Genomic DNA, 23,653 nt, shown 5'->3' on the forward strand with positions numbered 1-23,653 from the left:
GAATATTTGTAGAGTACTGATTTTATTTATATTTTTCTCCTCTGAATAGGATTTAATATTTTATGAAGAATACTGAAACAAACCTTCCTCTTTCAGATGCATGATGGGTTGTGTTGTTATTTCAGGTGTCAGATCCTTTAGCTTCACCCACTTGAAAAAAACACATTTACACTTGAGGTGTGGGGTGAGATGTGCAAAGGTACCATAGAGAGCAGGACAATGAAATGGGAGCCACTGTAATGTTTATTTGCAGCTTATTTGGTTTTGGGGGAAAAAGTAGCTCTTCTGTGGTAGGAATCCAGTGTGTTAGGCCTCGTAAGCACACAAATGTCTGTCCCATAATCTCATTTAACATTCTTTCGATGAAAAAAACACCCAACTCATACAACACTTTTTCTCTAACAAATATTTTATAGCTGCTGAAGGGTAATTCCACTTGTGCTGTTTTTCTCATGATATAAACTTGAATGAGGCATTTGAACTCATTTGACAAGGGCTGATCCAAAGGACATCTTTTCTCCTGTGGAGCTGAAGGCAAATAAGTGTCATGAGAGCAGCTTAGAGCATAAAGAACATTAGAGATGGAGGAACTTGCATATTGTTATGTAGTCCCAAAGCTTGCAAAAGTAGTCTTTTTGTGTTCAGCAATAGCTACTAAATTGTAATGGGGTGTAACTATAGACTATAGTTCTGAAGTAGAGACAAAGATGCCACTAATTCTGTCATTTTGTTCTTCAAAAATGCAGAAAAGAAATTCATCTTCCTCCTACTGAGGATCTGATCATGTTTTAGACCAATTTCTCTTGTAGTATGCCTGATTTATCTTCTAGTTCCTCTACCTTGTCTTTCCCAGTGCCTCTTTCCTTGAGACATAACAGTTCAGATGCATGTAGAAATATGTCACCTATACCTTTGATTGAATTATATTTCTCTATTGTTTATGAACTTGCTCTGCATTTGCAATCATTATTAATAAATCAATGTGCTTTTGTCTTCTGTCACAAAGTAATGTACATATTCAAAAAGAATTGTATGCAAAACAAGTCATGTTTTAGAACTCATATCATTAATAATTATCAGTTCACAGTAGTGTTACAACATGCTTTGAGGGAATCTTATTATAAGAGAAATAACAAGGCACTGCACAGTAGCAAGAATAAGACAGTTCAGCTGATCACTGGTATAGGTGTTATAAATATGCCAGTCTGTACTATAGTGTTTTATTAAGTCTCAAAAAGTCAAAGCTGATTTGAAATAATAATGTCTGACAGTCAGTGCTTTGAAGTTTTGCTGCTGCACTCTCACATTTAGGCTTTCTTTTATGTATGACTTTACTATAAAAAACAAAAACACACACATGGCATGAACACTTTTTTTTTTCCTATCTGTATTTCAAAGAAAGTAATAAGAGGCTACTTCAGTGAATTAAAAAAGAAAAAAAAAAAAAAGGAACAACCCCCCCAAATCGATGAGGAGAGGTGCAGGCCACTGTAAGGTCGTACAGTATTCCTGTAAGATATAGCTGGGGTTGGTAACTTGTTGAAGACTGTAAAGGTGAAATTAAAATTATTTAAAAAAAAAAAAGATAGAATAAGGAAGAAACAGAGACAAAAGCTATCCTTGATAGGAACAAGATGACTTTCATTCAGTTGGAAGAACTTGAGAGCTTGGCTATGATAGCTAACACACTTGTTCTTCATCACTGGTTGTGCAACAGAGAGCTGGATTCCATCCATTCCATGACTGATTGATTACCCAATGGACAAATGTTAATTCTTTTCATTGATGCTTTGTCGTTGTGGAGAGATCCTTTTCATCTCACACCTAGGCTTTTTTTCCTCATTTTTTTTTTTTTTTCCTGCTTATTTATCTTTTAACAACCTCTTCTCATTCACCTTTGCAAAACTGTCATGTCTAACAAGATTCTCACAGTACTTTAAACTCCTTTAGTCTACAATTAAAATTGCTAACAAAGTATGTAATAAACCGTGATATTAAATAATACTCAATGATTTCATTTAGTCCTCTCAGTCTAATTACACTTAACCTGTTTGCTGTCCTTGAAAGAAAATTTTTCCTAATTCACAAGAGAAGAATATGAAGGATGAGAAGCTATGTGTTGTTAATATAATAAATTGCTCCAGTGCAACTTCACGAGTCTGATCTTATATGTGTCAGTACAAAATATGCAACTTTGTGGCATAAGCCCAACTGTGGTTTATAAAGTCAGTGAGAATTGCTAAAAATGTATAAATGCTAATTTCTTTCTTTGCTTCTTTTATAATTGTCTTTAACAAGAAAACCCCTGAATTTTGAAAATGTCGGGATCCACAAGGTTTTGGAATGGTGCTGAAGCAGAGCCTCAGTGCAGGGAGGGTGAGGCAGTGCAGATGTGAATTTGGGCTTCTTCAATGTTCAGTGCTGGATTCCGAGACGATGTTTTGTTTCTATAATGAATCAAATCAGAAAACGAATCAATATGGATGAAGACATTTTACTGATGTCAGAAGATATCTTTGTAGATTTTATATGTATGTAAAAATTAATTTTCACTACAGAAAGAAGAAAAAAATCCCTTTCTGATTCACAAACCTTTTCAAAATATGTGTTTGTGAACACAGAAAATGGAACTTGAAGGGAGACATGCCTTTCAAGTGTAACCCTTTATATTTAGTTTTGTGTCTAATGTGGAGGACCTCCAGAGAGCTTTAACACATATCATTATTTTAAATTCTAAAAATTATGCAGTTTAAAGCTGCTAATTGAAAATTTACAGGAATTTCAAAAGAATTATTTCTGCAATATTATTTAAAAGTTTCTTAAAAGGCTCATTGTGTGTTTTTGTAATCTTCCCAATAACAAAATACAGTAACTATAATTGGTGTGTTCAGATCTATAACATAGTTTGAATGAAATAGGGATGTTTAAAGAAATATTTCTTAAGGAATTTTTCAGTCATTTGTAGAGATAAAAATTGTAACTAGCAATGTGATTATATCCAAATAAAAGCACAAAGATAAACCTCTTTTCCAGTTCTTTCTCAGCCTGTTTTTAGAAATATGTTTTTTGCCCTTATGTAATGTAAGAACACTACAGATAAATATTGGTGTTCTTAAGAACAGAAGAGAAGAAACAAAGCACATGCTTTTGAGGAAAGTATTTTATCAACTCCTGTGGTATTCTAATTCTTTCTCTTTATTTAATTTTAATTTAAATGGTTTTCCTTCTTTGTATGACTTGAGGAAAATATCTCAGTTAAAAAGCAGTAGAATACATAACTTATAGCAAACATCAAAATAAAGCTCTAAAGCTCTTTTTTTTTTCAGGGATGAGGGGTCTGAAATTTTGGCAGGGGAGAAACACAGAAACATCTTTTTAAACTAATGATGATATCACAAAAAAGGATAAATTATAATGTTCTATTGATAATTGATGGTTATTTCTTGATTCTTCTATTATCAGGCCAGAACTCATAAAAGTAATAAGTGCCTGTTATTGTTAAAAGTAAATTGTTATTATATAACAAGTATTTTAACACTGCCTATTGCAACTTACAGCTCCTTAATTTTGTTTCTTTCATAGAAAGATATAATTAGTAAATAAATTAGCTTTTCTACTGAAATATTACTTCAAAAACATTTACGAGCTGTGTTGTCTTCCCGCGGAGGCTTGCACGGTGAAAATCTGTTGCAATTAAAACCTGATCTTTGATCTTTTGGTAGTTACAGTTTGGTTTACTTTCAACTCATTTTCAGGTTTTTTTTGTTTGGTTGTTTCTTTTTTCGCTTGTTTCAAATGAGTGATGCTAATGTGAATTTTTAGGCTGAAACTACTTGCCCGCTAAAATGTGATTGGCCTTATGACCTTTTTCTTCCTTAAACTTCTCCCTAAATCTTTAATTCCTCCTTTTGTGACCTCTCTGAATGCTTCTGCTCCCTCTGAGTATTTTTAGAATCCTCTGAGGTGGAACAAACTGTTATCCGTTGCATTGATGCAATCTGTGTTGCCATTCTTAATCTGAGCTTTTTGCTTTTGTTTTCACTTGTGTGAGTGCTTCTGATGGGACTGCTGACATGAGAATTTAAGCCATGATTTGGCCTTAATCTGCCAGTAATTTAGCAGGAGATATGTTGGGCTGAATTCTGCCTCTCGTACTCCAGTGTTAATTCTTAAGGGACTGGACTGGGATCAGTGCAAATGTCACAATTTGGAACAAGATTAATTTTTTAGAAAGCATTGTGTAAATTGATCTCCGAACCCAACCCCTTGTTCTGAGTTTCTGACAAGCTAAGGTGTATGATTATTCCCAGTGTAAGCACTAAGAAACAACGTGCTCAGCACCACCCAGAATGATGTGTGGTCTTATAATGAAGGCTCTTTGTAAAGATTTATTTTAAGAATAAAGTTGTATTTAAATAATGTTTTTTGATATCTTGCTTAACTGAGCCTAAGGTTTCCAAGGAGTTTAGCAAGGACGTTACTGGTGAGTCTGTGTAGCAGTGAAAGTAAATGTGCAGTGTTGAATGGAGTTTCTATTATTACTAACTGCAAAGGGAAAATAAGTGTTCAATTGCGCGTAAAGTTTTCTTGATAATTGTTTATAAATCTGAATTTCAGTTTTTAAAGTCATAAAACCCTGGATCACAACATCAGCCTTAAGAATTCCCATCTTAAAAAAAAAAATTACCTTTTGTAAGTTATCTATCTGGAAGGTTATGTATAATTTATACTTCAAAGCCAATTAGTTTAATTTAGGAACTGAAAAAACCTTTAGGTTTTTTTTAAGTCTGTTCTGCTCAATATCAAATCTTCTAGTGGAATTGGGGTTTGATCATGTGAAACTTACTGAGGCAAATCTTCTACTTTCTCCTAAGTGTAATGACTTCAGTGACAGTTTTGCCTACAGAAAGCCTCCCAGATTGGGGCAAGGATTGGAAATGTATTCTGAACTTCAAATTACGAAAGCATATCTTCTAATCATTGCATGTTGTTTATAGTGTACTGAGAAAATTTCTGATACTGTGAACATCCAATATGTAGAGTACTTTTATGAATTCTGCAGAGACGTTATATGAATAACTTTTGCATTGACATGGATATAAAAATGGGTTTCAGATGTCACTGTGTGCCAAATTTCCAAAAAAAGCTTCTAAATCTTCATGTATAATTTCAAGTGTACAATCATTCTCAAATGAAAAAGACAGAATTTGTATATACATTGGCAGTCTATGCATGTAAATTGGCAGTTAGCATGCATAAATCCTGAACGAAGTTTTTCTTTCAATTAGACCCTTGTTAAATCCATAGTAACTCTATTAACCTCGGTGGAATTACTTTGGATTTAAAATGTGGTTAAATGAGCACTCTGTTTGGCTACAAGTTCATTTCCCGTTGAAACTATGGTGCAACTAGAACAGGGAGAACAGTTTGAAAATGAAGGTGGCACCTGTATTCCTGATCTGTGAGAATATACCTGATTTTTTTTTTATTTTTTTTTTTTTTTTTTCTAAATAGATTCATCCTGCATGGAAAATATATTTTCTAAAGACTGGAAAGAGAAGATGGAAAAATTAAACACAAGTGACCTCCTTGGAGAAATTAAAGGTACCTCACTAGATCAAACTTTAATTGTTTGCATATATTTTAAAAAGGGGATTGAGGATTTTTTAAAGTTTAGAAAAAATAGTAGAAATAACAATCATAACTAGAGGGTGCTTTCCTCTTCCCAGTCAACTCACCCTGGTTTTTTAATGTTTATCTTCAAGATGATGGATGTGTCTGCCAAAGAAATAAATTAAGAGCATGTCACAATCAGTTATAGGCAGTATTAAGGATGTTATCACAAACACCAGGTTAGTTACATTAGTTCATTGACATTAACGATATATCTCTGTGACCAGAGGAAGGGGAAGAAACATCTTGAATACATGGAGTTTCTTCCCAGTTGCATAAAATGTTTCAGATTATGAAAAGGGGTAATTGTGTGATTACTGTTCTAAATCTTTGATTAAAAATTTGGGGAAAAAAGATAATTTGTTTATATTCATGCTATTCCTGCAGAGAAAGAGCAGCTCTGGATGAAAATCAGGATCTACTGAAATCAGTGCAAGTTTCCTTGCATATATAGACAGTACTTTCCAGTATTCCCAAGATTTTTTTAAACCACAAACTCGTAAAAATAAAATTCTTTTGACAATTAAGTACTACGTAGAAAACTTTTAAGTGTTTTTTCCCACCCATCAATTCTCCCATGGATTTTCTTAGTGAGAAGAAATTCAGTGTTATTGATTAAGCAACAAATTAAAAAGGTAGGTTTTGTGCTGTGAGAAGGGGTCATAAGGCATGTTTGAGGAGTACACAAGGTACCTAAGATTTATTTCTTTTCATTATATAATGAAAAAAAATATATTTTATTAAATTACAAATACAAATATGTGGAAACAAAGAATCATGTGAATCATACTAATAAATCTTTGCTACCCTTAAAAAAAAAAAAAAGATACTATTTGTTGAAAGTTGATGCTTAGGGTTTTACATTTCCACCAGGGAAACTTAAGATATTTCAATTTTTTTATTATACAAACAGATTAAAGATTGGCCCTTTTTAATAAATAAGTTATAATTAGTTCCTTCAGCTGATTCAGGACCAAAATCTGTTGGTTTCTCCTGTTGGATTTTTGTGGTGGAATTATGACAATGCATATATATTAGACAGGTATAAAATCCTATATTAATATCAGTGGCAGAAATATAGCATGCAGTTTTACAGGAACATATTAAAATTGATTGTAATAAAAATCCAACAAAATTATGTTTTGAAATCACTTTCTATTTAAAACCATATTGTCTCAAAAGTGTGGAAAACATTGCTAGTTTGTCCATTAATTTCACGGTATAGCTACTCAGTCTTTAAATAGAAACTATTTGAATGCTGTTAGTGAATCAAAATTAAAAGAGGTGGGATCACTAACAATGCAGAATAATGTTCTCTATTCTTTTATATGGCACAAAAAGCTTTTTCACGAGCTTTCATTTGTTAAAAAAATAAGTTCGTTTTTCTGTATTTATATTATTCCCCCTATTATAAGTTTGTTTTTCTGTATTTATATTATTCCCCCTATTTTCTTAGTATATATATATATATTCACTGCAGAGTGAATGGGTACAATTCTTGCTCCTAGCCCTTTTCTCATCTACCTACAAAGCATTCTCACTCTGCTTTGGAAGAATTTTCAACTCAATCAACTACCTTTTTCTGGTGGTATAGCCGGGTAGCTTTATAAAAAGGATGACCTGGTTAGGCTCACAACATTTACATGTTGACAGTCATTCAGTTAGTTTCCACAACTTACTTCCTGTGTCTCATCCCTAGAAGCCTATCCTTAAGTGGTCTTAATGAGTATTAAGTATTCCTCTCTGCTACTAGTTGACTTCCAGCAAGACATGGTACTGAAACTGCAACTGCATTTAACATTTTTTCATGAACAGGCAAAAATACAAAAAAGCATGCACAGACGTGGAAGATAAATGATGGCTGCTGTTATGTCATGATTCACACTTACAGTATTCAAACCTCTCGACAAAGACATTGGTGTCAGTTTATAGAAGAGGAAACGGGATGCAGAGTTCCTTAACAGGAGTAGTGACAGGTCTGAAGGAGGACTCCTTTCATAGAATCATAGAATAGTTGGGTTGGAAAAGAACCATTATGATCATCTAGTCCAACCATAAACCTAGTTTCCTTTTGAGCTCCCAAGCCGGAGGCGTAGCCACTGTCTCCAGGCTGGTTAGCTCCTAGCTGATAAAGTTGCTATCAACCCAATAGCATAGTATTAACTCATATTAGCATTTGTGTGCCTTAAATAATCTCAGAAAGAAAAAAAACCAAAAAACCAACAACCCAACAATCTAGCCTACGGCAGCATGAAAACCAGATTACAAGAAGGAAATGAAGCAAAGTAGGGGAACCAGAGAGAATTTTTAATCTGCCAAATAAGCATACTTTAAAAAAAATAAAATAAAAATCTTTTCAGTGTTCGAGGTGGTAGATTTCCAAATCACGAAGTCTGTTATCACAGTGCTGAATGAATTTCCAGTTAGGTAACTGGCAGGGCGTGCTGAGATCTGAAAGAACTGCTTTTGAAAATGTGTCATCTTTGGGAGGTCAAATATCTTTTTTCTTAACTTCCATTAGATTCTAAATAAATTTCTTTAACTGGCTGATATTTTTGGCTTTTGTGCAGACTCTCTGCTCATATCACTGAGAGCCTAACTTAAAGACAAGAAGCAATGCAGTAAAAATAAATAAAAGAGGTCATTAGGGAAAAAAATCTTGATTATAAGAAAGTGAGGTGTGGTCCTGTGAGGAACTGCTCTTTGCACTGTTACTGGGAGTTGTTTATTTTAAAGAGAAGGCGTTGCTCTTGCAAAGGATAACCTGAGCACATACTCTTCCTCTGTGTCTGCACTACTACAGCCCTCCCCCTTTCAGTGAAAGACTGGCATCTTGGTTGTGGGAAGACAGTTCACTAAGAATCAGTGCCAGAAAAAAGGATGAAAGCAGAAAAAAAAATGTACCACTGACACAAACTGTTTCTATTCATGTTTGGGAAGCACACAGACAAGAAGAAAAGATAATTGGCTGAGAGAAACAAATAAAAATGGTATTTTCTTGCTTTTCCTTCTATATTTAGGACACAATAGTGTTAATCAAGATATAATTATAAACTATATGTATTAATTCAAACAATAGAAGCCAACACAAAAGTAACAAATAGTGAATAATTTATTTTTTCTCTAAGTGGAATTGTTCCTGTTCACAATTACTCTTGCATAGTGTGCTTCATTTGTAAAACTGCTTTTTCTGAGGTTCTTTATTAGGATTTCAGTTATTGATAATGGTCCAGATTCTTCCTTGAATTCCAGCCAAACAAGCCATTGACTTCAGGGAGGTTGCATGAAACTCAGAGGAGCATTTGGCAGAATGCTTTGTAGCCAAATTCCAGTGGTTAAATAAGTCTGCTCGTTCATTTGATATGTTTATAAATGAAACACATAGGTCAAATTTTCAAAGGTCTGTGAGGCAGTTGAGCTGAGTTAAATGACCTGCTCACCTGGAAAAAACCCCTCAGCTGCCCATGCAAATCATTTGATTGTATGCTATTTGCCAGTGTGTGCATGCAAATCCGTTTATTTGAGGTATACAAGCAATTTGCTAGGCTTATGGCCGGCTTCTGCAGTGTTGGTTTGTTGTATAAAAATTAGGATCCGGAAATACTTTTCATTCTGATTTTTGTTAACATGTATTTGAATAAACAAAGTGGTGCAGGACTCTTTTCTAAATTTCCAGATATTTGGGTGTACAGCGTTCTGTCCTCACCCTCCCTCACTGCATGCATTTCTGTTGCTTAGTTATCTAGTTTTTCTTCAGCAGCCACAGCTAGGCAGAGTAGCATCATTTATCACTACACAGAGTCTGTTTTAAGTTTTCTGTTTCTGTTCCAAATATAAATCTCTGGAATAGCATAGTCTTGCATGCATCAGGCAGTTGTCCTACTGAAATAGCCCACGATGGTCTTTCTCAGCATGCAGGGTCTTTGAAGATCAAATAAGAAAGGTCATTCTTTAAGTAACTTAAGCAATGATGTTATCGTGAAAGGGTCAGAATTGGTCTAGCAGTCTTATAGAAGAGTGACTCCTGGGTCACCAGCTACTGTGGTGCAGGTTAGCTCTCTGGCTGCCATTGGTGGTGTTTACAACTGGAACTAGCTATATTTATAGGCATTGTGACTTGAATGTCACATGCTGTCTTTGTACAGTATACTCTATTTTGAGGAGGGTAGTGATTGATGTCCGTAGCTTTATCCAATACAGAAGACTGTTTGCATTATGTTTCCTGTGCTTATTTCTTTCCCTTTTATATTTGCTACTTTATTCAAAAGAGCCTAAAACTACTATTTTGTGCGACATGTACACATTTAATTGCCTCAAAATATTAGGATAGGCAGGCAGACAGCATTCCTGTTTCCTAGGAAATGTTGAATTTAGTAAAATGAAGCAACTTCACCCACCTGATAATATGGAAAATTATATTTGTCCCTGGTATTAGAACACAGGAGAGATGGAAAGAGGTGTTTTCTAGGAGCAATTTTTTGTGTGTGCGTTAATGACTGGAAGAGAACAGTGAGGCACAACTGTTTGAATCTAGGAATTTAACACTGTCCATTTCTGGAATAGTCTTGGAGAGAGTTCTGCATGAATGAATCCTTGAGAAAGTTATGGTGTCTGTGTTTTTACAGTGAATTAATTTTTTTCTTAAAATATGCATGATTTACAAAACATTTTAAAATGCTATTTTTGCTTCCGTTTTATAAAATTTGTCCATTTTATAAAATTTGACAAGCTTTTGGGTGTTTCTTGGTGCACTATATCAAAAGTGAAGACCATTTTGAGGAAAATAAATCTGATGTTTTCCTGTAGCCCTGACCAACACTGTAGTCTGGATTTGCAGTAATTATTTCTCAGTATAATTACTGAAATTTCTTTCTCATGAATTCTAAGGGTATATAACAGTCTGCCTTATAAATATGTATAAATAAATATATATAAGTCTTATATCAGAGAGGCACTCAGAGGTTTTTAATTATGTCACTTTGTATGGCTATAGACATTTCAAAGCTCTCCTTTGTGCTCTCTGTTATAAACATATTTTATTTCTTTTGAAGTCTGTGTGATATACATACTAGCAATTAAAAACCCAGCTCAGACTTTGAGACACAAGGTCTTCTTAATTAAAACTCAAACAAAAGCTACAAGCAAAAGCTCCACTATATGATTAAGGTCTAAAGTGTTATGATACATTAGAATCATTGTTAACTGCTAGGATTTAAAAAATCAATACACAGGAAAAAGGATCAACTGGTTCCAATTAGAGAAACCAATGAAAGCATCCAACAAAACATAACAAAACAATGCAACTCAGAACCCCTACACTCAAATCCTTAAGAAATTGGTCCTGATTAGAAATATACCACAGGCTATAAAGGTTTCTCATAATGTATTTATTACCATGACCCAGTGAAGTGATACATTTAGCTTTATGTTATAGCTTTCCAAATCAGAGAAATATTTTTGTTTTGCCATTTCTCAAATTATTGGCATTTTGTGTAGTATGTTACAAAAGCTGCATTTCCAGGTCTAAGCTGACCTTCTAAATTGAGTGATGCCGTGATGTTTGAATGACTGAATATTTCGTAAGTACTTTCAGCAGTTAATATTTCCATACACTTTAGTCTGATTTGCTTGAAAAGGTAATTTGAACTAGGTTAAGCTATATGGTTTTATGTCATCTTGACTGCTTTTTTAATATGAAATACTTTTCTCCAGATTCTGGATTTAAATAGACATGCCCCGAACTGCAGAGACAAAGGGTAGTTCTGGGGAAATGAATGTGACGGCTCACTGTACATAGTGCTAGTATTTAAAATATGTGCATATAAGTCTTGGCAGGATTGAAGCTGTATTTAGTGAAAAAAAAAAAAAAAGTAGTAAACATTTTTGTTGTTCTGGTCTTTTGGTCAGGGGGTCGTATTTCAGTGGCACCTATCACAATCATGACTGCTTCTAATGTTAAAAGTTAATGACTATTACCATTTCTAGTTCTTAAAACTCCACAACTATAAATTACATTGTAATCAACCTTTCACATAAATCAAGTTCTCCATATTGTTGAATATATTTTATAAATAATATCAACCAGGATGCATGCAGTATATTTCCAGGCACACAATGAATTTGTTGCTTACAGCAATCACATATATTTCTATATTTTTTACCTTACCTGGGTATGTTTCTAAGCTTAAAAATTCAGGGCTACATATATAAACTCTGTACTACACTGAAATCAGTGGGACAAACACTCATTTGTGGTGTTCTGTGGAACTGTCCCCCAAATAGTGTACTAAGAAATACCATCATCTGTTCACGAGAAAAAGGAATAAGAAGGATAATGATGCTCAAATAAGGAACTTGAAACAGCAATACATTTATTTGGCGCACTGGAAATTTATGGTATTAAATTGTATTTATTTTCAAATGCCATTTAATTTTTTAGCAGAAAAAGGGTTGAATACAAACTAAAAATTACAAGTAGGTTTTCTTCACTTTTTCTTTGAAAATTTGCCATTTTCTGTAGGTTGTCTTGGTATTTTATATATATTTAATTTTCATTATATCAGTAATTGTTTTCTTTAATAAATACTGAGTAGTCAAAAGGTTTCTATGTTGAAGAAGCCTGTCACCACTTGGAACTTAAGGCTTTCTCTTCTGACAGTGGATGTCAGTGACCAATTTCCTTTTGACTCAAGTCCCAGCTTAGTCAGCAATGATGTTACTTACCTTTAGCATAAAACCCCTGAAGACAAACATACAACTTCATATGAAAAAGCAGGTGCATATGTAGGCGTTTGCACTGGAAAAAACAAGAGTGGAAACTTCATTTCTTGTGTTTCATCATATTTCAGTGCTTTTGCCTTTTTGTTGCTGTAGATATATAAAGTAAAATTCTAACAAATTAATGAATGTAAGCATTTAGCTAGAAAACGCATATAGACACAGTACTGAAAGAACTGAAATTTTCTGATCAGTTTGGATTCTGTGGAAGCCTGCAGATGTACTTTATCAGTCTTTTGTTACAGGAGTTTCATATTAAGGAAATCTTTGATTTAAGCATCAGATATAAAGAACATAGTGTGCTGTAGTGTTCTGTCTCTATGGGTACTGAGCAACCTGGGGAAGGGTGTAAGGAAAGGGCAAACATACAGTAATATTTCCTCAAGATACTCTTCCAATTTCCAACGAAATATGATTAATGGGTTTCTTGATTCAGAGGTGGTACATTCGAGTTTAATGGCCCTTGATAGAATTATCATGTCCACTAGTTTTTGAGCCCTTTAATAGACAACTGGAAAATCTGCGGGGATAAGCTCAGCAGTTAACAATATGCTGTATATTTGAACCTAGTACCTTGCAGGTGTACCCTAGATCTTTTATTTTAAAGGACAGGGAATGGTTGTTCCCTGTTCATCTTCTCTGTTACAGTACATTCAGTTGTCTCTTCCCCAAGCTGAAAAGTAAAAATATATTCCTATTCCTTATATGAAAGCTGTTCTACACTTTGGTCACCCTCATCACCCTTCTCTGCTGTTAATTTGGAAAGAAACCTTTTGCACAAAGTATCCCTATTGTGACCAACATCAGACTTTGGCACTGATTAACAAGGACCTTTGTGGCAATCCTTTTCACCTCAGTTGGTATTAAACTTTCTTTCTAAATAGGGAGTCTCACTTGAAGTGGGGTCTTCATGTGTCGATGTTGTGTGGTAATGAGAGCATCCTGATAATATCGAAGATATCAGATTTTTTTTTTCTTAAGAGATATGTAAAAATACCTTACTGGGAACTTTACAACCTGTGGACCCAGAGGTGGCTCAGAAATGTCATCCATAAAACTTAAGAGATGTAGCATTAGTACTCAGAAAAAATGAAGTACGAGCACATTTGGGAAACTCACACGCAACTGAGAACAGCAAGAACATACTGTGCAACCTGACACAGCCACTGCCTCAAAAGCCTAAGCTCAATGAGGAATAGAAGAAATACAAGAAGGGTTGTCCTTGTCCTCTCTAAACAAGTTGACCCTTTGGAAGAGGTTAACTATCAGTATTTTTTTCAAGACATCTTGATTTGTCTAACTGTGTCACCTCACTTCAGATCTGACCAATGACATCTGACAGTTTTCTGCCGAAGGGCAGATCTAGCCAAACTGGGCTCATTTTCCCTGTTTTCACCTCCTCCTGCCAACACTAAAGTGATTTCAGGCTAATCAGGATCCCCTTGCTCTCATCAGATCATTTATGACACCACCTCCTTACTTGGTGAGTGAATTGGTCTCAATTCACTGTCTACATTCAGTCTCTCCCCCAAATATTTATTTTGGATTAAAGTAAATTTCTCTCTTTTCCACTCCCTCCATTTTTTTATTTTCATTTTTTTTGGTTCTGGCATGATTTGCCATTCAAGAAAATTTTCAAAACCAACAAAAAGATAAAGTCTCATCAATTAATAGGAATGCACCAATTGTAAAGCAAATTGAGAGATCTATATTGAAACAGTTTCCACAGGAAATTTGTCTGAACAGAAGAAACAGAAATCTATTAAGGCCATAGCCTGTCCTGATTCCATGAGTTCATCATAGGTATTACCCTCTGTGTTAATCAAATCAATAGATTTATACCCAGGCAGCTTCATCAGAAATGGGTTTTTGTCATTAGCTCTCACACTCAAATCCCGTTATTATATGCATATTTTTTCTTACCCCTTTTTCTTTAAATTACTGTTAGTTTGGCCCACATATCCTCATATTTACTTTGGTCTGTATTGATATGAATTAACAAAAGTTTAATGTTAGTCGTGTTGTCATAAATGTTCTTTAAGAATTATACAAGATTAAGCTGAGACCTCCTCAATAGCTGTTTAAGATTTGTTGCCCCATCGATAGCAGTAATGAGAGGCTAACGCATTCCTGTTGGGAATGTATCCTCATGTCTATTACGATTTGTTTGAATAGGTTTCCATCACAACAGGTGCACAATTATTTTATGAGTAAAATATTATCAGCCTTCCAAATTAGCCAGGGCAAAATGCAAGTTGTCTGATTAAATAATCAAACCCAATACTTAAAATGCACTTGATTTCCACAGGAATTTTAAGATGCTAAGTCCCAGTCTATCAGTGAAACTGTGATTGTTTGCAGCATGCAAGTAGCAGCTTGTAGAGTATCCTGCTTGCTATGTTTTACATAATTCATCCTACATTATACAAGATAAAACCGCTAAAAAAGCATATAATAATAGGTTTTACTTCCAGTCAAACAATTTTAATCTACCAATGAAGGTATTATACTGTGCATTAAAATCAGAAAAAAGTGGGAGTCTAATGGAAAATAGTTTGAAAGTGTTCTGCGTTCAATTAGGAGGCAGATCAGTTTAGAAATACAAAACCCTGTGTTGTTTTTTAAATAATTTAGTTTATGAAGGGGGAGGGAAAAAAGGAAAATCCTCTGGAACTGAAGTGCAGCTTGCAGTGTGGAGATCACATATGTCACCAGTTATTGAATAGCTCAGTAAACAGAGTGACTCAGAGACTGAAGAAGTGGGTAAAATCTGAAACAGTAGGTTCACCACGAATGGAAAACTTAGCGGTGCAGCTGTCAGACGCAGATTACATACAGGTAACTCTTTGTTGTCGTATCTGAATCTGTTTGTCAGTCAGGGAATGCTATGAATCAGGAGATGTGATCTCAAATACAAAACCACAAAGTTAGAGACAGCATCTGGAGGAGCTCCAAGCCACAAAAATTAGAGAAGCAGCACAGGGAACAAAAACTGTAAATGCTTCCATGGATTCTGCCTCTATATACATTGAATTTAAATAATTGTGTTGATACATCAGTAATAATAATTGCTGATAAAAATTATAGTCCTTATTTTGGGCAGCAATATGTTTTACTAAATGTGAAATTAAATGCAATTTGTATTAATTAGAGATAATATGAAAGTATGTAAGTGGTTGACATTTACAACATTTTAAAACACACTACTATATGTGAAGATACATCTTTTGCATTTTTTTTTAATTGGAAATACTGTAGATTGATATATGCCCCTAATGTGTTCTGTTGAAATAAGATCACATTTCTAACCCCTAAGATCAGAAAATTATTTATAGGCAAGGTTCATGATACTCTGAAATTTAGCAATGAGATTTGCTCATCGATGTTTACCAGACAATTGTAGTTCTCTCTGTAAGCTGGAATACTTCCAGCTAAGATACTAAAACAAAATCTACTGTTAAAATGCAGGTGGTGTGCTCAAGTTGCAGGATTTCAAAAGTCAGTGTAGTGTATACAGACATTTTATGTAGGTTTGCACAACGCAAGTTTTTCTAAATGTGGGAAAGCTTGTACAGACTTCAAGTTTTGATTGGTAACATCAAAGGAATACAAACAGGGGTTTACTAAGGAAGGTAAAGAAAATGAAATGGGCATAACTGTTCTGTAGTTTGTTATTTCAGATTCTTTAAGAATCATAGAGTTCCTTTTAACTTGTAACTGAAAGAACTTCATTCTGCCTTCGCTGCTTTACTCTGGTAAGAGTCCCTATGCCAGGATGTATTCATAAATTAATAAATTCATAAATTAATTCATCCTCTTCTCTATTTTATTGTTGTTTTCTTCACCTCCCAAGGATCTTACAGTGTAATTTTGAATCTCACAGACTTCAGCCATAGATGAAGGTGCCCACTTCTGAAGTGTAAGGATTTTTCTAAAAAGAGATACTTTAGCCTATCAGGTTGTGGTCTGCCACTTTTCAAGATAACAGGGATTGACAAAAGCAATTTGGGTCTCTTTGCATGCTCTCAGATAACATATCCCACCATCAGACATATATGAACACTTGGTGCTAAGAACTGGCTGTGAATGGGCCATAGTGAGAATTCCCTGTCTGCTGACGTGGAAAAACCATAGTCAGTCTCTACACATAGCTCAAGTTTAGTTACCTTCATGGATAGGTAAGTTTCTTCTCTCACTTTGCCTTTTCCTGTTCCTTTCCATGTGTATTGTGCTAACAAACACTGAGAAAAACACTTTTCTGAATTACAGTTACAACTACTGAAAAGGGCAGTGGTGATAATCAGCAAATCACCTGTGACAAAATATAGGTGTTTCTTGCACATCAGCTGAATCCACTATAAGAAATTTGAATGCATTAAAATATAGGAATTTATAATATAAAGTTCAAGTTTGGAAGTGTGGGAAAACTGAAGATTCAAGTAATGAAAATGAACATTGTTTAACTTGTTTTAATGAAATAGTCTTCACAAAGAAGAAAAGTGTTCCTTGCAATAGGCCCACTCGCAGCGTGATGTGTAAAAGGAGAGCATCGCTCTTCACTGGCCAAAGTCAGATCCTATAGACCAGCTGGCATCACCAGTGCCAGGGCTGAGACTGTGGCTACTATCCAAAATGGTAACATTTATAGACTTGGTTTCTGTGATGCTCCTTAACAACCTCTGAGAGGTGGGTATTTTTTTTAAACAAAGCTAACATGCTGTTTTTCATTGAAGTTCTGAAAGAGTTCTTTGCTGTTGTTCATGAACTCAAGATATATGATATTTGTTTATCGTTCTTGACTGACAGCTAGAAGATAGGAAATGGTTAAATGATACTGTGAGAATCAGAAGGTTAGTTGGTAAACTGCTTTCACCATGCATACCTATTGAGGCTTTTACAGTAGTGCACTTTTTTGTCAGTGTTAGCCATGTCATAGCAGGCATAGAGTTGGTTAAGCAAACGAGAAAGTCACTCCTCTTAAAATATGTGCACTAAATTAATATCTAAAGCAGTACTGAGTACTTGAGTTAGTAAAAATCTTTTTTCCCTTTCCTTTCCTTTCCTTTCCTTTCCTTTCCTTTCCTTTCCTTTCCTTTCCTTTCCTTTCCTTAATAAATGCGAATGCATTTTCTGTACTGTCCTCACATGTCAGATTGGTATTCATTCTTATGCAAGCTGGTTGTCTTAGATGTGCGTTTGTCTGTATATGTTGAGTCCATGATATAACTAAAAGCTTACTGCAAGCTTAGCTTTGCTGCAAGCTGCTGAGGTCCCCTAAATGCAGAACACTTAACATACACAAGAGCAGAAAAATTTCATCTTTGCTATTAAATACGAAGCCAATAATGGAAGAGCTCCAAGGAGGAATTTGAAAATTTGTAAGTGAATGCAGTCCTTACTACTTTGAAGTTACCAAAGGTAACTTTGAAGTTACCTACTGAGTTCTAGGAAGTGATATCTGAATACCCCATATCCTTCAGCAGTTCTCCAACATTATTTCCGTTTGTGACTGTGTTTATTTTAATACCCTGTGATTATGATTAAACATAATGTATTGATGATTATAGGTTAGAACTTAGTTGAAAGGGTGCAGTTGAGAACCTTTTCTGTGCTAAGGTTATTACCTACATGAAACTCAAAGTGAGGAACTTAAGGTTTTGACTGAAACGTGTCAGCTTTAAGCCTGTGTATATACACCTTCACACAGATCCAGGTTCTCATGTCCACTAGCTGGTGTTGCACATCAGAAAAGTAAATTAAACTACTTTTATGTTAAGGAAAGACAGTTGGTTAACCCATAGGGCTAATTATCTGCAATAGCAAGAGTTTTAAGTCCCTTTAAAAAACTGGCCCAGAGAAACCTAAATCTAAGAAACCCCTTGGAAAAATACCAGAGATCTTTAAACATGCAGACAGATTGAAATTTTGATGTATATTTAAAATTCATAGAGAGGAAATAACCATAAAATACATTGCTTAAGTGAAAAAATATTTTACAGTCACAATTAGCCTTCATCTTAGTGGACAGTATCTCAGCATCACAGTTACACTGATGTAACTTCAGAGAAACACGTCAGAAACGCTGCATTGAGTTGCAATAGATATGTTCTTCCAGACATAGCTAGTTTTTTTAATAGGACACTTAAAAGGAACATAATTAACTTTCAAAACCAATTGAGAGAAGTCTCAGTAGAAATCTGTTTTCCTTACTTCTGCTTCTTCTTCATTTGTGGTTTTAGTTTTTAGTGTCTTGTTATGAAGGAAAAATAACAATGAAATTGCAGTCACTGTAGAAATAAATTAATGAAAATGCAACTTGGACAGTGTTTTATTATCTTAAGAAGACAGGAACAATTAGGGGATCCTGATTTCTTAAAGATATCCCAGGCCTATTTATAATATATTGAATTAGAATGCTGTTATAATGGAATTCAAAAACTCTTGGTGTTTCCTACATGCTCCCAGTGCTTCAAGATTTATTCTGAATTATCTTTAGACTATGCTTAAAGTCGTACCTTAGTTCAGGCCTCTGAGTATTAAATTATATTAAAACTTCTGAATAGGCAGTGTTTATGTTTTCATTCTGAGTGATCCTGTTTTAGTGGTAGAATACCTACATAAGCACAACAAAAATAACATGATACCTCTCTTTGGTTAGGGACTGTGAAGAATTTCATTAGCAGTGATTCCATAGTGAAGGGCTGTGTTAAATGTTTTGGTTTGTGATCAACTAGGTATACAAATAAATTGAATTAAGAAAATTTCCAACTGTACTTTTAGTTGCTTCTAAGAAACATCTGGCTAAACATACTTACGCTTGTGGTTAGAGTATAATTATACCAGAACACTCTTAGAATGTGTGTGGAACTTCAAGTCTGCAAATGTAGGCCACCTCCTCTGTGCTCTGGTTAATGTGATTTAGGAGGTTTTTCTGCAGTTAGAAGACTTTGTAGTGTATTTCATAGAGGGACAACAAACTGGTTATAGAATTCTAATTTGTCCTGAATGTCTTACTTTTATTTATTTATTTATTTATTTATGAAATAAACCTTGAGGGAACAACAAGCATAGTTTACTTGTTTGGGTTTTGTTTCTCATACCTGTACAGTCAGGTTGTGGTTATTTCAAAAGACGTAAGATAAACCATATTTGTAGCATTAACATTCTCTGCTGAATTGGTTTTAGAGCTTACTAGGTTGTGTGTAGCAGATAAGTAGCACTTTCAATTTATAACTGTTCGATTGTGAAAGAAATTTAAAATAATATTCAGATTTACAAGCCTGAAGCTGCCAATTTTGACCACCTATTGCCGTTATTAATAAACATATCAATGAACCTGTTTCAAAGCCCACTGAAATAAGTGTAAATCCTTCAACTGACTTCTGTGGGCACATTCTAAATGTATAAAGTGTTCCTTTTCTATACATATCAAAGGCTTTTGACTAAATTGTCTCTTCTTAGATGAAGTAGGAAGTTTCTTCTTTACAGCTTCCATGATAGACAGGCTATGCTAATATCCTTGTTTTGCAATAAACTTTGCTTCTTCATTACTTATCACCAGAGGCAATAAAAATCTTCAGAGGCAAATATAAGTTTTTCATTGATATACTTGTTTGTATTTGTAAGACATGAAAGATGAACATGTAATTAAGATCAAAATTAAAATTTATATTTAAAGTATATAAATCTTGCAGTACTAATACTCCTCATATTTATATTTAGACATTTCTGAGTGGTGTAGCTAATAACTGCTAACTAAAAACTCATGGAAGTAACTTATTTAACAAGATATAAAAAGTAACTGCAAGACATCATAAGTCAGAGTACATTTCACAGGGGCACATCACCTGTCCCGTGTATATTGTGCATTCTGGATGCAGTAGAAGAAATGCATTTGGGTTACAGTTTTGAGTATAGGAAGAGAGGCAAGATTCCTGGAGTGTTTTGGAGTGGGATCCTCAGTGTTAGCTTTAAGGCAAATGAGCTCCAATAATTGAATCCTAATATGTAAATCAATTAGCCTTTTTATAAAAAAGCTGCAGTAGCACCTATGGAAAGGATCTCTTCCCTTCTTGCAACCACAGAGAAAAGTATTCATTCCTGTCCTTGTTCTCATAGGCCTTCCTAGCACACAGGTGCTCAGGTTCAATACAAGGTACCACATCATCCTCTAAAACTAGATTAGCATCACAGGAAGATATGGTGGTGATATGTTTTTTCACCTGATTTGCACATGTCCAACTGCAGGAGTACACATAAAAGCTGTACAGACTTCAACTGTCACCTTTTCTTACCATCACCCCGTGTACATATTTATAGACATTATAGTGCAAAGCATTCCTCACTATTTAAAGAGAAGAATCACATTATTTCTTCAAAAACCTCCTTTTCTGTAGCTTGCTATTTGAAATTGAAAACTTAATTAAAACATATGATTCTTTTTCATCTTTCATTATTAATCCATAGTTTATACAATGTGAGAATGCTGAAGAAATAAGCAGAACTTCTTTTACGTCATGAACTTTTTTTATGAAAGACAATTATCAGTTAAAAAACCAAGTAACTATGAGTCCTGCTATACAGAGAAATTAATGTCACCTAATTCATATGAGCTGTACTCATCAAATGAGATATTAAACTAACTTCCTCTAAACTCCGCTTCCTTCTAGTCATTTTTATGCATGTACATATACAATTCTCTTTCCAGAATAAGATTAGATAGAACAGATATTCAGTTCATCCCTGTGATTGAAGATACAAGTTTTAATTGGAGAGCTCTTCCTTCCAAACAAGTGCTTTTTTGCACTTGCACTGTGACAGGAAGAAATACTAGTTTAAAAAGAATGAAAAATTGTATGGATCACTTGGAATTGGATCATGTTTACATAATAAAAAAAAGAAGATTCATTTTGAAGAGTGTCATAGTACCCAGGAATCACTTGCTAAAGTTAAAATTGAATATGGAAACAAAATTATTTTTATCCAGCTGTATGCTGTTCTGAAAGAACAATCAATGAAATGGAGCAATTTCAAAAACAGTTCTGAATTCTCCATTTACATTTTTTTCTTCAGCAGACTTTTAATCTTTTTGTGTTGGTTGATAAGGTCCTACTTATTCCAGATTGTCATCAGTTGTGACTCTCCACATTGTAATTCCAAAGAAGACACTACCTATGTTTGTGTATAAGCAAAACAAAATATCATTTAACATCTAAAGGAGAAAGTTACAAAAAAGTATCTTATACCTTTTACTGCAATGTTTTATATGAATATTAGAGATGGCTTGGCATTCATATGTCAGCCCATCCATTCCTCTGCATCAAGGTACAGGTGCAAATATTCATCTAGAACGAAAATATTTTTCTTCTTTTCTGGAAATAAAAATTCCATTAATTTCAAACATCTAAGCCATTACTTAACTAAATGAAGATGTAGTGACACTACTAGTGCAGCAGGATATTTTTTCAGCTCTCTCAAGTCCTGAGTGAGTACCTTAAATAGATGGACCATCTTTCCTCCTCTCTTGTTTGTAATTTTTTTTCTTTTTACTTTAAAAGCCTTAGAATTGAGCATTAAAGTCAATAATAATATTAATAATACAGATTTTTCTCTCTGTATAACACTGCCATGTTCATTTTATTTTGGTGTGCTATGCCCTGGGCTACAGTCTTCTCAGTTAACAAATTAAAACTACTCATTTTTCTTTTCTCTTTACATCACATTTTAGTGATTGTATCACTGTACCGATTACTCACAGCCTGTGGCCTCTGCTATATCATTATATTTTAATTCAGCAAGAGCAGGTTGGCTGTGAGATTTTAGTTGCAATTTATAATATGTATTTCTCTTTTTATATCCAGTATTATCACATTTTCCCCACATAGAGTCTGAACAGCTCGTATTGAGGATATATGAAGCATTTCTAAACCCACTGAACGCACTAAAGCATTCATAACTGAATCTCTACTTGCTGCTGAAAACCCCTAGGAATAATTTATTCAAAAAATTGTCTTCTTTCTTCCACATGCACATGCATGAATTAACACTTAATATGTACTTGAATTAACACTTAATATGTACTTCGAGTATAATTTTGAATGTAAGGTGACAAGTTCTTCTCAAATTTGAGAGTAATTCTAAGAAACTGGCTAAAGTAGTTTTTTCTTTCTTTTTCCAAATAGCAAACAATACTAAAGTAGATTTATATATATGAGATAGTAACAAAATCTCTAAACATAGTTAAAGTCCTCCAGGGTGTATGTCAGATACAGTTCTTCTTTTCCTGTATGTTAAAGAAAGTAAGGAGGCCAAGAGATTTGTTGGAATTCTGCTTTTTGCTGGGCGCGGGTTGGGAGGAGGGGGAGGTTGAAGCTCTGGCTAACATCACATTCTTTCCTACGTTCCTGACATGGATTACATTTTAGGACTCAACTGTGGATTCACCACATCCCTAAAAATGGGGCAACGTATCATAGTGCTGCTCCATGAGCTGACCAGGCACCACTCAGCCGAATTGCTTGCCTAGCAGATTACTTGGACAGTTTTGGAGCTGTTTGGCAGTAACTTGTGAACAGTTTGTGTTGATCCAGTCACTGCAGTGTCTTTCTTTTGAATGTCTTGGTTTACTTTGATTAGAACTGTTGTGAAAAATAGTCAAGGAATAAAACCTCTGAATACAAGATATTCCTCAGGAAACACTTGGGAATTGCCAGAGAAACAACACAAGAGCAAAGAGTTCAGCAAACACATGAGATCAAAAAAATGTTAAAGGCCACGAAGAAACATTTTCTCGGAAGAGGTGGTTATTTCCAGGAGCAGAGCTAAGGTGGGAGCGTTGGCTGGGAACTGCCATCAGGGGATGGCAGATCTTTAGGGGAAATATTCATCTGGATTAATACAGACATTGCTGTGACTTATTTGTTCTCAATGCAGAATAAACTGTTCTGTGATTTGCGAAGAAGGGATAAATCCCTCAAATTCTTTTGAGAAGGGAAAAAACAACTGAGCGCGTCACTTTAAAGGCTCGGGTAGGGTACAGTTGAACCTGGACACTCAGCGGTGCAATGCCTGAGTGAGGACCTGTGAGGGCGCCTGAGGCCGAGGGGCTCCTCTCTATCCCGCCCAACCTCCGGGAGGGGTCTGACAGCCTTGCTGGGATCCCGGCCCAGCGGCGGTGGGCGCAGGACCCTGGTGTTTGCCGAGA

At 34.8% G+C, this 23,653-nt stretch overlaps 1 protein-coding gene across 2 annotated transcripts in view; it reads left to right on the plus strand.

Annotated features, from left to right (window-relative positions):
• The window catches only part of SOX6 (SRY-box transcription factor 6), a 220,119-nt gene that overhangs the window by 47,545 nt on the left and 148,921 nt on the right, over nt 1-23,653 (plus strand). For both annotated transcript variants that reach the window (XM_029085874.1, XM_010171617.1), the window contains exon 3: nt 5,515-5,604. In XM_029085874.1, coding sequence (XP_028941707.1) covers nt 5,515-5,604 — 90 coding nt within the window. The remainder of the gene's footprint in view (nt 1-5,514; nt 5,605-23,653) is intronic.

The sequence above is a fragment of the Antrostomus carolinensis genome, unplaced genomic scaffold (assembly GCF_000700745.2).
Source record: "Antrostomus carolinensis isolate BGI_N321 unplaced genomic scaffold, ASM70074v2 scaffold5577, whole genome shotgun sequence".
Classification (NCBI taxonomy): Eukaryota; Metazoa; Chordata; class Aves; order Caprimulgiformes; family Caprimulgidae; genus Antrostomus; species Antrostomus carolinensis.